This window comes from Maylandia zebra, linkage group LG17 (assembly GCF_041146795.1).
Source record: "Maylandia zebra isolate NMK-2024a linkage group LG17, Mzebra_GT3a, whole genome shotgun sequence".
NCBI lineage: Eukaryota > Metazoa > Chordata > Actinopteri > Cichliformes > Cichlidae > Maylandia > Maylandia zebra.
The window spans coordinates 4,316,015-4,332,908 of NC_135183.1; the positions used below are offsets into that span (position 1 = coordinate 4,316,015).

At 40.3% G+C, this 16,894-nt stretch overlaps 1 protein-coding gene across 1 annotated transcript in view; it reads right to left on the bottom strand.

The window, feature by feature from the left end:
• The window catches only part of camk1da (calcium/calmodulin-dependent protein kinase 1Da), an 81,901-nt gene that overhangs the window by 43,899 nt on the left and 21,108 nt on the right, over positions 1-16,894 (bottom strand). The window contains exon 2 of the mRNA XM_014410804.3: positions 107-238. Within this exon, the coding sequence (XP_014266290.2) occupies positions 107-238 (132 nt within the window). The remainder of the gene's footprint in view (positions 1-106; positions 239-16,894) is intronic.

Sequence of the window (16,894 nt, forward strand, 5' to 3'; positions counted from 1 at the left end):
CCTGGGGGGGGGGCTTGGTGGGGTATGATGCATCAGAGATGCACAGTTGCCCCGGTAACCAGGAATTAGTAGACTTATGTTTGTGTTCTCGTGTCACAGCACTCACTTCCTCAGCACGGCAATCTCATTCTCGATGCTGCTCTCCTTCCCCTTCAGAGCCTTCTTAGGGATGCATTTCACTGCAAACATACGGCTGGTCAGCTTCTCCTGGGCCAAGACCACCTCTGAAAACGCCCCTCTGTGAACACATGCAAACTCATGTGAGTCACGAGCAGACTTGTACATTTAAATATATATAAAAGACTGAAAAAAAGGTCAATAATTTCAGTGTCAGACAAAATGTATCTGAATATTTCTTATGTATCTCTTACAAAGACAAGCATGAAAAAACATAGATTACGTATTTGAGTACAAAGTTTTAATGTTTATCAAAAATATACTCCAGTTAGCACTTCCGCTTGAAATCAATTTTGGAATCTTCTGTCTGCTTTATTTTATATAATAATGAGCAAACTGTGTGTCCATCCAATAAAAACAGTACTTTACAAAAAAGCAAAAAGATTTAAAAATAAGTGAATTCAGCTAGTTTTCCTTTAAGATTCCATGTGCAGCAGGTAAAGTCTGATATTAACAGGCGGAAAATTACAATGAGATTGGATCTGCCAAGTGTAACGTGAGAGCACTGGCATTTTATTTTTTTTATTAGCTCAGAGCGAACGAAAAATAATTTAAAAGTTTTGTGTCTCATTTTATACACACAGACGATCCTCAGTAATAGTCATGAAACTGGAATTAGCCAATTGGAGGATTCAATCCAGATCCATCTTCCAGTCCTTGAACGAGCGTGTGTGTGTGTGTGTGTGTGTGTGTAAGTGGGCATTTGTGCATGTGTGCGTGCGTCACGAAGACGAGCAGCGTGATGAATGAAGATGAGCTTATTGCGAGTTAATCTGCCTGAACCGGGTGTTGACTCCTGAGTCGATCTGCCCTCAGCTTCACCGGCGCATTAGAGTAAACAAGGGGAGAAGAGATAAGAATGCATGTCTTTATCTCATCTCTAACCTCCTCCTCTTACTGTCCAACATTCTGACTACCTGCAGCTGACACAAATCCGAACTTTATGAAGTCTTCTAAAAGCGCAGCTGTATTGAATTTAGGAGGATAAGCTCTCTTAAGGCACTTTATGATCCGTGCTATTTATCTGAACTTTTAATTCCACATCCTCATGTGCAAGATCCCTAGTCACAACTTCTTTTACCCTTCCGAAATCGAATCCTTAGCAAAACTTTGCATCCAAGGCCCTAAATTTATATAACATTGGCTTGTTGGCGACGTTCCATCTAATGCTTTCATGCTGCCCAAACAAATCGTGTGCCAAGTAAGATGAAGCCTCGGAAACCCTGCAAGGCCCCTCAAAGCCCCTCCTTGATGAAAAAAAGGACCCTGTGTAGCCTTTCGCGCCCTTGACAAAGTATCAAAAGAAGCTGTTATTGAGCTATTTTGCTGCAGTTTACAACATGACTTCATTACTTATTCCTAACTACTAATTAGCCCTGACACTGAGGAAGGAGCACTCATGACAAAGTAATGAAAGAGTAGATTGCAATGTGTATTTTTCTCAAACTTGGACAGGTGAGCAATCACAGTTTTACAGTTTACCTTCAAGAAACCCTATCGAGTAATATATCATATATCATTTGCCCTACCCAGGGAGTTGCAATCTGACTGATCTCGTTCTGTTTGTAAATATGATCAGAGATGGGCAGTAATGCGTTACAAGTAATGCTTTACTGTAATCTGATTACTTTTTCAAGTAATGAGTAAAGTAAGAGATTACTACTGCAAAACAAGTAATTAGATTACTGTTACTTTCCCGTAAGCATGCTGCGCTACTAAACCGTGATTTTGTTTGTGAGAGTGTCTCATGACACTGACGTACGAGTGTGCGACGTCCGTGGCAGCAACAAAGGTGTGTTGATCAACAATGGCTAATATGGAGTGCGGGACAGAGTATGGCCATGCAGCGATAAAAGCTGGGAAGTACTGACATTACTTTGAGTTTGATTCCTTAAAAAGTGACAAAAACATTAGCGTCCACTGTACACTGAAACTTCTTTCTACAGCGAAAAATTAAACTCCAAATCTGAGCAAGTGTCACGACGTGTGGAATTCAATAAAGGATCCATTCTAAACTAAATATGTAAACGGCTGAATTAATGAACAAAATATTTACACAAATTTGCTGATGTTAAAGGGCTTTTAAGTTTACATGGATCAAAACTCAGCGCTTTCAAGAGGCTTTTCACAATAAAAGCATTTTTTCTTCATCTTTACAATGGCTAAAAAATTACTTCCACCTTGGGTTTGTTTTCATACCGTCAAACACCACATTAAACCGTTATTACAGCATCCCCGTTTTTTAATCCATATGTATTTTGCTGAGTATTTCTGGGTTTTAAGCATCACTGAGAGTGCAAGAGGATGTTGTGAACGGGCTTCCTTCTGCATCAATATGTTTGTGGCAACATACAGAAATCCCTTGGGCTCCCCGAAGCGCATTCAACAAGCTGTCCATCAGCCACAAACTTGAGTGCAGAGAAAAACGGTTTGTCACCATCTTTCCTGCAGTCGCTGGGGCTTGGTGTTTTTTCTCATGCCTCTCAGTGGGAATCATGTTTCTTCTCACTTGTACTTCCTCCTCCTCTCTCTCCCTTATCTCATCCTTTCTGTCTGTCATCTCATGCTTCGAACATATTTTACTGCAACAACTGATCAAAGTGATAAAAAATGATTATCTGTCTGACTACCGATTCTCAGTTGACTATGTGAACAAAAGAGAGACCTGCTTGCACTGATAATGGCGATTGTGGGTTTCGGTGACGTCAAAGCCAGACAAAAACAAGCAGGCCGTGATGTTTGTATTGTTGCTTCATTCAGTCAGAAGTGCTTAGAGCCTTTCATCCACAACCCTCAAAGAGAGCTATACATGAATGAACATCCAGTGCAGCATAAAACCACAAAGAGACACGTATATATACACTGTTAAGGCCACTCTCACGCACTGCCAGGCTTGTTTGAGTAAGAGCATTAACCTGCACTTAACATTCCTTTGTTATAATCCCATAATAATGGCTAATATCAAAATCACAAATAAACAAGAGCGCATTAGCCGCATCAAAACTATAGGTTGTAAAATGATACGGGACTTTCAGCTAAACAAGCCAGGTGCTCCCATTCTATGATAATTGTTGGCTTTAATTTTCTCTCACACTGATAATCTTTCTAATGCTGCCAACCATTAAAGCTTGTGTATTCAACATTTTTATAGTAACAATGAATCAGAGGATTGTGTCATTAAGGGGCCACTTATATGTCATGGAAACAGAGATCTACCACCCAAAACTGCTCTTTTCTCATTGTTTTAGTTTTGTAGTCTACAGTTCTATAACTTTATTTATGTATTTATTACATTAAACACTGAAATGATCATGAAATAAAATTATTAAAATTAAAAATAAACCTTATCACAACCCGGCCATATTTCTTGAGAATGCAAACCATTTGATACATTTGAGTAAGGATCCCGTTTTATATAGTAGTAAATCATCCAGCATGGTTGTTTAGCTAGCTAACAACTCCTACTCTGTGATCCAAATCTGGTCATGTCTTGGTTGAAGAAACAAGACTCCTAAATTTAAGGTTTTAAAATGGTAGTTCATGAACAATGGGTAACACTGTGGCCTTCTTTCATATACAGACTATGTCATTTTATTATCACTCCATGGCAAATTTGTTCTCTAAATCAAACTTTTCTAGCTAAGCCAGAAAAGCCGAATCTTTATTCCTACTATGCCTCTCACTTTCTAGATCAACCAAACTGATAAGCCATCAATGCTTTCATGGCAACCGATAACCTACTACACTAACGTGAACAGTTGAATGATCACATTTTGTTTTTACAGGCAGAAACACATGTGCATGCTGTATTTGTTCTTGATGATTATTTTGCAAAATCAAAATTAAGCTGAACTGCAGGAGAAAGGTCAGAAGAGAGAGCTGAAAATGTGACTGGAGGCAGAATGGACCTCATCACTGTAGTTCCATGCAGTTCCACACACACCACTACCAACAACAGCAGGAAATCAGCATGGTCCACTTCACATTTCGTCAACTCTAAATTCATTCACACACTAAGGGATATGTGGGGTTCATTGACTGGAGGAAGGGGAACCTGTCTAACATCTGGCAGCTGAGCTCACACGATGGGCTGTGTTTGTACATCTGTTTATCCCAGGGCTTGACTAGCAGGTAGTCCCCAGTTTGCTGTTACCTGCGGCAACAATAATTGCATTTCCTCCTGCAGGAACTTGTGTAATTGTGTCAGTCGAGCTCCCCTGCTTCCTTCAGTGCACTGAGCGGGAAATGTATTGGCAGCAATGGTGTGTGCATGGGTATGTTTCTCCACTAGATCACATATCCAACAGGGAAACAGTCTGTCTCACGTGCACACATGTGCACCTCAACCCACACACACAGAGTGTATGATAGATGTGTGCGTGTGTGTGTGTGTGTGGGGGGGGGGGGCTGCTAGGACAAGCTGACAAGGTGAAAGAGTGTCTCATTTAAACTGACAGGAGCCATCAGTGTTTGTCAATGTCAGGCTGAAAATACACTGATCTAAAGTTGTTCAGTCATCACATTCATCCATGTTTTGCTAAAAGCACCTAGTAAAACTGCTATAAACAGATCTCAGATTTCCACTGGTGTCTTTCTTTTTGGTGTTGGGGACACTATTTCCAGGTCCCGCAGCGGGGTTGGAAAATTTCGATGGTTTCAAATGTCTGAAACGGCACTGGCAAACATTAGGTGTGGGTTTCAGTCTCTTTAAGGCTGTTCTCTCAGCTATTATGAAAACAATAATGCACAGAGAAAGAAAACTATTATTACAAGAGAAACCTGATCAGATTCCAATGACCCAGCAACACCAGGTTGGGGTTTGAGTGAAACAGAGAATGTGCTGACAATGGTGATGCTCATCATTGTAGCTGCTTTGCAGGTATAATGTTCAGCATGTTCAGAAGAATGGTTGGCTCATTATAGCTTGTGAACCAATTGGATGTCCTAGATTGTGTTTCCAATGTTTTGTTGAGGAAATCCTTCCACGTCCACTGCAAAAGTTTGCTGTACTGGTGTGTTTATGGGTGTAATGCCATATTGGTCACTTATAGACACAGAAAGTCAGTCTGGGAAGGTGAGCTGACCCAGCTCCACTGAAAACGTATGACATTTACACAGATAGGGAGGGGACAGTGAAACAAATGGATGACATGATCAAAGCAAAAGGCTAAATGGTAAATGGCCTGTATTTATATAGCGCCTTACTAGTCCCTAAGGACCCCAAAGCGCTTTACATATCCAGTCATCCACCCATTCACACACACATGATGGTAAGCTACATTGTAGCCACAGCCACCCTGGGGCGCACTGACAGAGGCGAGGCTGCCGGACACTGGCACCACCGGGCCCTCTGACCACCACCAGTAGGCAACGGGTGAAGTGTCTTGCCCAAAGACACAACGACCGAGACTGTCCGAGCCGGGGATCGAACCGGCAACCTTCCGATTACAAGGCGAACTCCCAAATTCTAAGTTAACCAAATTCTTTTCAGTTACCCTGTAGAGTCACTACAGGTCACAGAGGGACTGGAGGTTGTTTTTGCTAACTTCAGTCATTTAACATTTCCCATGTTCTAACTAACTGTCTGCTCTTTACTCAGAAGGTATAAAAATGGGTGTAGCTACCGAGTTTGAAAAGCAAATCCAATGTGCAAATTCCTTGGACCTGCATTCTTTCTAATCACCAGTAGGGGGTGACTTTTGTGGCTCCAAAAAGACATAAAATGGCCCCCAGCTGCCCCACACTGATGAGTTTATGGTCTCAAGTTTCAAGACTTACTGAATACAACATGGTGTCCCTTTTGTAAATTGGTTAAAGTCGGGTGTGCAAATATTAGTCAGTGTTTGTGGGCTTTAAGTCGGATCTCATCCTTACTAGTCTGGTCAAGTATCAAAAAGTCAAAGCTCCAAAAACCGGACTTTGCAACCCAATGGGTTTTTGTCCCCCCAGCCAAAAAAAACGACAACACCAAATCCAAAAAAGTTGGGATGCTTTTTTATTTACATTTCACAAACCATTTTAACTTCTTGGAATTGTGGTTATAAACTCCGCATTTGATAAAATAAACACAGCTCAGCTTTTTTTGTGGTTTATTTGGCATGATTCTCAACAAGGTAAGGTACAGCAGACTTGCAACAACTCTGACAATCTAAAATGTCACTAATGATAATTAATGACAATGAATTCATTTGTGAAAACTGTCAACACATCCCTCGGAGATTAGGGGAAAACACAAACTTCTTCTCATGACAATATCTCCACTGCCTGCACTCATCTCAAGTCCTCATCGCTCCAAAGCTTCTCTTTCCTCATTATATTATTATACCAATGCTGTATCTCTGGAATACAATCTCAGTTTTACAGATTTTATTCTTCTTCTATCTGAAGTCGAAATGCTCCTGAATGTGAGCAGTCCTGTTTGTCAAAATGAAAACTACAGGCTCAATAAACATTTATCCAAGAAATTACAAGTGCAGTTGAATGAGAGGAAGTGTTACAACAAAAAGCAGCTGGGAAAGAAGCTGTAAGCTCTCATTCATACTCTCTTACTCTGTCTGTGTGTGTGTCTCTCTCTCTCGCACACACACACACACACACACACACACACACACACACACACACACACACACACACACACACACAGAGAGCAGGATAATGTCAGCTATGGAGGTCGGTGCTTGCCCGATCAATAATTAGCAGTTTAATCAAAGCAGAAGTGGTTGCCTCTGAATTGACTAATACACACACACATAACAGAAGGCCTGATAATGACAGAGCATGGACAAGGACAATTATACGGCACGAAACTAACGTCATCACCGGCAGAGCACAAACGCATGCACCATTATTTGCATGTGGTTTGAATACAAAGTAATCTGCTTGAATTATGTCTCACTGTCTTGGTGGCCATTCAAAAAAGAAAAAAAAGAAAAAAAAAGATTACCACATAGAGGAAGCTCATGACATGCAAATGAGAAAAAGAAGGAAACCCAGAGTGGATAAAAAAGATTAGACAATAGGAGAAACTGGTCGATAAAATGTGGTTGGCACATAGGACGTCTGGACTGGTGGAGTTTGGGAAAGAAGCCATTTGACTGTTCAGGGCAAATATTTCACCTGAAGTAAAATTCACTGCTGGCCAGCCGGCAAAGTCGCTTTGGCTCACTGGGATTCCACCTCATGATTTTGTCACTGTTTATGCAGGTTCAATGAACCAGGAGAAAGAGGATGGGGAAGGGGCAACAACAGGATGTGATCTCACTTTGGGTTTGACACAGTGACAGTTGGCTTTGTTTTGTCGTATTTCATTAATTTAGGCAGAAGTACTTCAATCCAAAGGAAGGGAAAGTTTGTATATCACTGTATTTTGGCTCACCACTCAAAGGGACTGGCAGGTCAATAAATCTAGCAGGCCTAGCTGGATACTTTGCCTATCCAAATGACTATAATGTCTTTTGTTTCAGAACTGCATTGATTAGCAATAAGGTATTACTTGTCTTTGAGCTTGAGCACAACTTGAGTGAAGACCCATTACGTGTTCATTTTGTGTAGTAAATTCTGACTAATATTCTAGGTGGAGTAGTGTAATGACTCACCATAGACTAAACTTATTGGCCCTTCAGCCCTAGGAGCAAACAACCATGCAAGCCTTAATGCAAATGCAAGTCTTCAGCATAAAATTTATTTAACAGCAAATATGTCTGCTGTGAAAGGTTTTGTTATGTGTGAAACTCTGACACAGTCAAACTATTCCGGAAGGTAGTAGAGACGTTCAGCGGGGTTAGCAGATATTTGGCGGATGTTCATTTTGGCAATGGTTGTAGCATCAAAAATAATCTCGTTCTGTTATTTTCTGTTGCTTCTTAGAATCTTGGCGTTGCTTTTAGTTGCATTCACAGCTAGTTCAGATAGCATCTGCAGAGCTCAGACAAAAACATGCTGGCTGTGAATGCAGCCGGGGCAAAGTCTTTATCCAGAATCTGGAGAAATCACCTCAGAGATGAATTCGATGATGTGCCTAACAACACCCTAACAACATGTAACAACAAAGGCCCCAACTACTTGCTTTTTAAACAGCTGCTATATCTGCTACAGTAGCTTGAAAAGTTTAAAAGTAAAGTGTCTGTCAGCGTAAAGTGAGACACTTCCTTTGTATCGGCCTCATCCTCGACTGCTGGTGCCAGATGGATGTCCCAACCTGAGTTTGGTTATGCCAGAGGTTTCTTCCTCTTAAAAGGGAGTTTTTCCTTCCCACTGTCGCCAAGTGCTTGCTCATAGGGGACCACCTGATTGCTGGGCTTTTCTCTGTATTATTGTACAGTCTTTAACTTACACTTTACACCTCGAGTTGACTATTGTTGTGATTTGGTGCTATGAAAATCAAACAGAACTGAATTAAACTGTGGAATGTAGTTCTTTACTTGACAATTTCAGAACATCTTTCAGCTGCTTTTATCTTTCTTTTCTTCTTCACAGGGTTCTCAACAACAGATGCCTTTCCAGACATAACCCTCCAGTAAGTTATGTCTCCTTCTGATCAAGGGTTTGTCATGTTAAACTAATGTAACTGTCTATTTAATTAATTGGAAGCATCTTAGGTGGAAACTGTCATTAGAATATTATCCATAGCTTTAAGAACAGATTGAACTGTTTTTATGTTGTATACGTATATGTTGTAGCTCAGGAGGTAGAGCAGGTCACCTACTGATCGGAAGGTTGGTGGTTCGATCCCTGGCTCCTCCAGTCTGCATGCCAAGTATCCTTGGGCAAGAATCTAACCCCAAGTTGCTCTCCGATGCATCCATCAGATGCATCAGTGAATGTCTTTGAATGTAGTTAGAAAAGCACTCAGTTTAGAGTCAGTGCTTGTGAGAATGGGTGTGAATGTGGCATGTTGTATACAGCGCTTTGAGTACTCTAGGAGAGTAGAAACGTGCTATATAATAATCAGTACATTTACCATCTATGTCCCAATATGTTTTGAAATTTAACAGAAATTAATTCAACATTTAACTTTTTTCTATTAATAGTTTATGTGAACATTTAAAATTACTCTTTTTACAACAATATTGACAAAGGAATTACATCACAGATGATTATTCATTTATTTAGTTTTTTAATATTGCTGTTGTCCTCTGTTCAATTTGTCATTTACTGGTGATGGTGTACCTTCTGTCTCAGACTATCAGGTCTCAGCATGAATAATGGAATAAAAAGACCTCACGAAGCCTGAAGCAGTTTCAACCAGAAATTTCCCAAAAGACGTGGACACATTTTTTCTGCTTTGCTCCTCTGGCCTAACAGAAGCAATATTTTAATTTTTGATACAAAAGGGAAAAAAACTGGACATTAACAGCTACACAATATAACTTAGCTGATCAGTTATTTTATGTTTTAAATTCAAACGAGACAAAGAACTGTAACTTCAGCATTACAGTGTGCAAACATTTCATCATGCAATATCCCACCAAATTTATCAGAAGACCTTGTGTGGGGTTCTGACCCACAGGCAGAAGGCTGCTGATCTGAGTCACTATGGGAACGGGAGGTAGTGCATGATAGATGAGGATTTTATTATGACTGTTGTCTAAATGAAATGGAGCAGAAAAACAAGTCAGGTGAATACAACAGACCCCCTGTTTTTGCTTTTTCAGCAAAACTTCTCTAGCCTAGCTTGTCACCATATGTTAAAGACATAAACACTCGGAGTGAAAGAGAGCTGAGGAACCTCCTTCCATGTGTCTTCCTCCCTGTGTTTTGTGTGTGCGCGCTATATGGCTTTGTTGCAGAGCACGTAGGCTTAAATAGCACTGTTGCCACGGCAGCAATTAAGTGCCAATTATAGTCTGTATTCTCACTGTGGCTCTGACAGAAGAAGATGAAGACAAGAGACAGAGAGCGCACTGAAAGAAAATGCCTGTACAGTCTTCTGCGCAATTAAGACCAAAATCCATCCTTAGATACAAGAAGTTGCCCCGACAGGGTAAATCCAACCCACTGTCAATTTGGGTGTGAATAATTCACTCTACTCCACCACCAACAGATGGATCATGCATCCAACACTCTGTAGGACAAACATTAGGACAACATTCACAGGAACACATGAACCCTGTGAGGTTACTTCAGCTCTGCATCTATAGCAAGCAGCTAATGAAAACAGATCAGTTGTCATAGCACACCACTGCTTTGTGTTTTTCTGAGCCTCTGAGCCAGGATGGGTTGAGCAGATCTTCTCTAACCGTGTGGGGTGGAGTCTGGAGTCTTGCCACTCTCCGGCCAGTTTTGCTCTAGCCCGTTTTTCTCACTGGTTCAGCCGGTTTATGACATCATTGATATCTCCAGAGCAGGATTAACTGGAAGCCAAAATGGAGATTTCTGCTCCTGCTGAGTGGTAATTCGGCTCTCCTATGTTATTTGTATGAATCTCTGGGTCTTAAGAATGGAGCAAAGTGAAATACAAAATATTCATTGTGTTTCTCCATTTGCTGTGTAGTAGCCATGTCATGAGTATGCCAAAAACAAACAAACAAGTCGTTTAAACTACCCTGTTTCAGAGCGCAGTGTAACAATGCTCAACACTAACTCACAACATTAGTAGATCCACACATTTTCTAATTGGCTAATTGTCGGTCCGCCTGTGGCTCTCATTGGACTGCTGGGAGTTTAACTGAGAAACTGCTGTTAGCATTTAATACCAAATGAATCAGTCTACCCAGTCCAGCGTTACTCACCTGAATTCAATAATATTTAGCATAACACAACAAAACTCTCCATTTGGAAGAGGTCTACTTGGTGTGGTACATTTTAGTTTCGAAAGCTAGCGGTACTTTAACTACAAAATGTGCAGCTGGTAAGGTTACCAGGCATAAAAAGCACTTATCTGAATCATCTTGCCCTCAGGAAATGTGCACGCTGCTGAGATCGACGCTTGCTTCAGATGAAGCTGAAGACTTGAGTGTTGGCCAACTTGGCAACTGTATTTAGTTTAAATATATGTCCCTGGGATGCTCTTTGTCTATACAGTTGTATCAAACTGCTAGCATGGCACAAACACAAGCGCTCAGCCAACAAATTAAATTGATGTTTGCTGATTTGGACAAAGGAATACGTGATGTGAAATGAAACTATCTGCTGCAAAACAATGAAGATTTCCACCAAACTACAGCAAAAACAATATCACTTTCCCTCATTGCATTCAGAAACATGTACATGAAACTGCTTTTTTACCCCTGGTTTCTGCTTAGAACCAGATGAGCTGCTGATATGTCTCTGCTTTCATGTTTCTTTCTTTTCATTTACACTTTGAACAAAACGGATCTAAAATGTGAAAGAGTATAATCTGACACAGTACGGGGCCAAGATTTTAATCAGATCCATGTCACCCCTTCTGACATGCAAGACTTTACAAGCCTGCACAGTGATCAAAGAAGATGAGTATCACAGTCATCACCATGCAACATGCTGTCAGTGCTCACAGCGGTTCATCGGTTAATCTATTCTACATGTACTTTATAGTAACCCCCACCCCCCCAATATGAACAGAATAACATCCATGAATATTATTAACAAGCTGATTCTGTTAGTGTTTGATTATGACATCCATGATACAAAACTTAATTAAATGAATTTATTGAAGAGACCAACACAGTAGTATAAGATGTGTATGTGTGTAATTCAGTGGAAATGTGGAAGGACTGCACAGGAAAGAGACACAGACAAACAGTAATGAACAAGCGCTCTCTAACTCAGCTACTGAGGCATGGATTTACCATGGAAACAGCCTGGACCACTACTGGGATGTCAGGACACTCCCATTATGTTTACATTAATCACCATGGAAACAGCTTTGAGACTCGTGCGCGAGGAAGTGTGCGGACTTTAGATAATCCAATAAGACATGTGGAAGTGGAATACCCTGTTTATGTTCGCTACAAGGAACAAGTTTACAAGTAGGTGAGAGGGACAGTCCTCCGTTCAGCTTCTGTTATGTTTTCATATCAACTTTATAATGCTGGGCGTAGTTGTGTGTCGGGTGTGTCGTGGTGTTAACGGTTGGATCCAAGGACTATCGGCAATTACCAGTATATTGTAAACATGTAAGACCATGGCTTTGGTTTTTATTGTTGCCTATAATGTGATCATTCCTAAAGATAACATTTCAGAATTACTTGATAGTCTTTGATAAAAACATGCAAATCAAAAATAAAATGCCCACAAAAGCGTCCATGTGGCAAATAAAAAAGGTACAAGGCTGACTGCAGTGACGGCAACACAAACACTGCTAGCAGAACAGCAGAGCCTCGCAGTCAGTGCATGCTGAGCGCGAGACATATGGAGGGACAGAGAGAGCGAGAGACAGAGAGAGAGGACATTGAAAAAATTGCAATGCCAGAAAGGGCTAAAGATAAAAAATGGGCATTTTTTTATTTATTGATTTATGTAAAAGGGACAGTTTGACATCAATCCAGTACAATACAGCGTGTTGTATTATTGTCCACAATGCACAAACAAGACTGACAACATTTAATTACATAAAGCACAGCACACTATAAATACAAAACTACAAAGGATACTGTGTTCACATATATATAATCACACCTTAATGGTCATATTGGAGCATAAGTAATTCACACCAACATTTGTATCTGAGTGCATACTAATACAACCTTACATTTTATAAAAATGTCCCAACTTTAACCCAGTCCATAGACTGGGATATGAGTACAAAGACAAGACCTACATTTTAATGTTTTGTTTTTTTTATCAGCAAAAGACAATTGATTTTATATTGCTGTATAGGTGTCCAGCTTTAGAACATCATGTTTAAAACCTGGTAGAATAAACAGTTTTGATGCTCACTGCATCAGAGAAAAGGACATTTTCAGTTGTCCCTTTCGTGACAATCCCAAAAATTTCAATATGACTCATCACTGATTTAACTGTATTAAGGACTTGTTATGTTAAGTTATGTGAGATTAAGGGTGCGGCTGATTTGAGTGACAGGTGGCTACAGAAAACAGGGGCTGTAGCTGCCAGGCATTACCTCACCGAGGTATATGATGAATAATAAGACTGAGAAGCTATTTATGGACTCCCTGGTCCAGATATGTATTTTATTGTTTTATCACACAACCATAAGCTTGGTAATGTATCTAGCCTACCAGTTTCATTATCCACTTTTAACCATATAAAAGCAGTTTTCCTTGCAGCAATTAAAAATGAACCAAGCACCAACAACAAGAACATATTAAAATATGATATAAAACCATTTTAACTGTGCAGCCGATGTCTGCTTATGTCCACTAATTAAAGCAGGGTAAATGAGGTCATGATGAGGAGCGCTCCAGCTGGTATATATTCAGTACATGTACTATGTCTTCATGTTGGAAATGAAAATGTATTCCCCAGAGTCTCTGTCTTTCTCTCCTCTGTACCGCCTCCCTTTCTCAGATCTGCTGTTTTGTGTGTGCTTCTTCGTAATAGTGGGAGGATAGCACCACAATCAGTGAATACAACACTAAATCTTCTCAAATTGCTCCCTTAGCCCTACGTATACGCTACTTGCTAACCAAGTGCTAGCTGATAACTCCACCCTAAAAAAACACGTTCACTTCTGGCTCCAGCAAAACACCAAGAATGGGCAAACCACTGAGTGGCATCAACATGGTTAAATCTTTTCTATACAGACTATGCTTAAGGTTAGAGTTGATCTATTACACACTGTGAGGAAACGTCACTGTATAGGTGCTACCCTATTATTATATCTCATTTATCCTAAGCTGAAGTCACTCTTCCAGTCACAGTTCATTATGATTACATGATTTACCAAGTGTGTGGGTGGCTAGTGATATCCAACCATGTTCAGACAGGTGTACATCACGGCCTGACAATTCACTGAATGTACCTTGTTTGAGTTTAATAGAGGAGGATTAGTTCTTCCAGGAGTCTCTCTGTCACCGCCTAGACTTATGTTATCTAATCTAACTACGCTCTAAACGATTTCTTAATTAACGCAACAGTTCTAAACAAATGGACAGGTCTCTAATATGTGCACATATTGTACATTGTATCATGAAACAATGGAACCTCTGCAGACAACATTGTGGCATTTGGAAGTGTAAAAGTGAGCTTTACCTGAATAAAAAGCTTAAAAAGTGCATTTATAGTAAAGGAGACTATGAATGAAAATGTTATTACAAAAAGGAAACAATGCCTTCTCAGTGGCTGTCTAGTTTTATAGACATGTAACACAGTCATTAACAAGTCAGTCTTTGTCACCAATGGTTACCTACGTTTGTGTGATATTTAATGATGACATCACTATCAACAAGCCTACCGTAAATATTTAAAGGTGCTCCTTTTATGTCAGCAATAATAGGCAGCACAGTTGCCATTACTAACACGCACATGCTCATACTTGTTTTTATCAATCTGAATAAACTATGTAAATTCTTGAGCAGCTCTGCCGTATTATTTTACAAGCACACAAACTATACTGCCGTCACACCCAGACACAGTCACACGCTGCAGAACAGGTGTCAACATGATTGCGCTCCAGCATAATAGTTACTGTGTGAACTTTATTCTGGCTCTGTTCGACAGATTGTAAATCACTGCTAACTTCACAAACGCCCAAGTTACCCACACACACACGAGCACAACAAGAAGAGTGTAATCGGTAGCAGAGGGTTGCTTAGGGTGGCCTCCGGGTTGCAGTCAGTGGAATGAACTGTCACATCAGTGAAATGCATGAAATGCCGGCCCTTTATTAGGCCTGAAGTCTTCCCGGATGATGCAACCTAAAAATGATGTCAGCCCAGAATGATGCAGGGTCGATGAGTGAAGCAGGAGACATCTGTTTGGTTTTAAGGTGCTGCCAGGTTGAATCGGTTACCTTTGGTACCTTTCCAGTCTCTGTAATAAATGAAGCTAACAACGGCAGGCTGAGTGGTATTAATCCTCTCATTTAGCCTTAATTGGAGGATGTCGCTGACAAACAGACAGGAAACATGGGGGGAAGAGGGGAATGGCATTATGTCTATGTGAAAGCCGATTAGAAGCATGCTTAGTGTAGAGGACATGACCGAGAAATGGATGTTTTACAGCAGGGACGTAGCTTGCGTTACTTCCATTGCCAATTCACAATGGAAAAAAAAGTTTCCATAATGATTAAAAAAGGTCAGTGCAGAAACCAGATTTTAACCTAGTGCTTTAACCTATTTGTTAACAAAAATGGGCACCTTTAAGTGAATTTTCATGTACAATTCCTGCCCCAGGATTATGATACACTGAGCCAACGAGACTAAGTGGTGCTGTGTTAAGTAGTATAAAGTGCAAATCTACTTAAGAAGATGTGGTAGTTGCTTTACTCCAAATTCAAATGCTGAATAAAGAATCTTTTTTAATGCATATGCAAGCTAGACTGTGCATAGAAGAAAGAAAACATTTGTTTTTATAGGACAGCAGGTTTGCTGAGCACGATCCTGAGTTCTTCAATTATAATGATCATAATGTATGTATGTATATTTGTGTGTATATATACCCTATATTCTCAATTTGTAGGCCCAGTTCCACAACCAGCAGAGGTGTATTACAATTTTCCCAGTAAGTTAAATGCGTGTTTTGTAAGCTAATCAGTAAATCAGATTACTAGCTAGCAGGCAATACAGTGACTTAAAAATATAACAAACCATAATATTATCAGCTGAACACAAATGATGCTGTTTTAATAAATTAAAATGTATGTCAAATATTTTTAGCACCATCTCTTTTTATATCTTCAGCTTTACACTGAGAATTTTTATTCATTAACAGTAGGAGTTACAGAAAGATGGTTGATGGTATAAAGAACTGGAGTAAGTTAAGTTGTGTGGGTGTTTTTTTTAAATATAACAACATTTTTTTACAATCCTTGCTTCCTGTTTTGGCGCACCTGTCAATTAAAGTGGCCACATCCTACAGCCCAGTATCCCAGCGGATGAGTTCCATAACTGTGAACATTCTTCTTAATCCAAGTTAGGGATTTTAACTGGAAGTCAAGTAGCCACTTTGAGAAGCTTTTGACATTTCTGCATTGGTTGTTCGTCCGGTGGGAAGAGTCAGGGAAGAGTTGTGGGAGAAGGGCGATCTCTTTTCAAATTCTGACTTACTGAAGCTTCAACTGCATGTTAACACACTGATTCATTCATACATATTTAAGCATCTGAACACTCCCCTTTGGTCTAGTTTACATCGAGATGCTGAGAATACAGATCTGCATTCACAGCACTCTAATGTGAGAGACAAACAGCATTTTCCCAGACTGATTGGGGTAATATCCAAACATTTTCTTTGATTAGTTTGAACTGCTGTGGGCATCACTTGCGATACTGTTTGCATCCCAGTGGGTTTTTAAAGCACGCATCGGTTTAAGAGGGCTGACTGCATTTAATGTACATGTAAGCCCAGGCCCAAAGTGGCTTTCAGATAAAGGACTCAAACCTATAAAGGCTTGTGCTTGCCTCAGCTGTTGCACAACATCTCTTTGGGGGCAGGGATTGTCACGGACCCGGTGCCGGGGACTCGGGGTTCGTGAACAGTGTGGACCTTTATTGTTATTAGTGTATTGGATGTATGTTTGCTGCACTGTGCTCTTGTGTTCCATGCTGGTGTGTGTGTGTGTGAGGCTGGAGGATGAAGGACAGCCACCTGCAGGCCTGATGGGTGTGGCCCTGCCAGC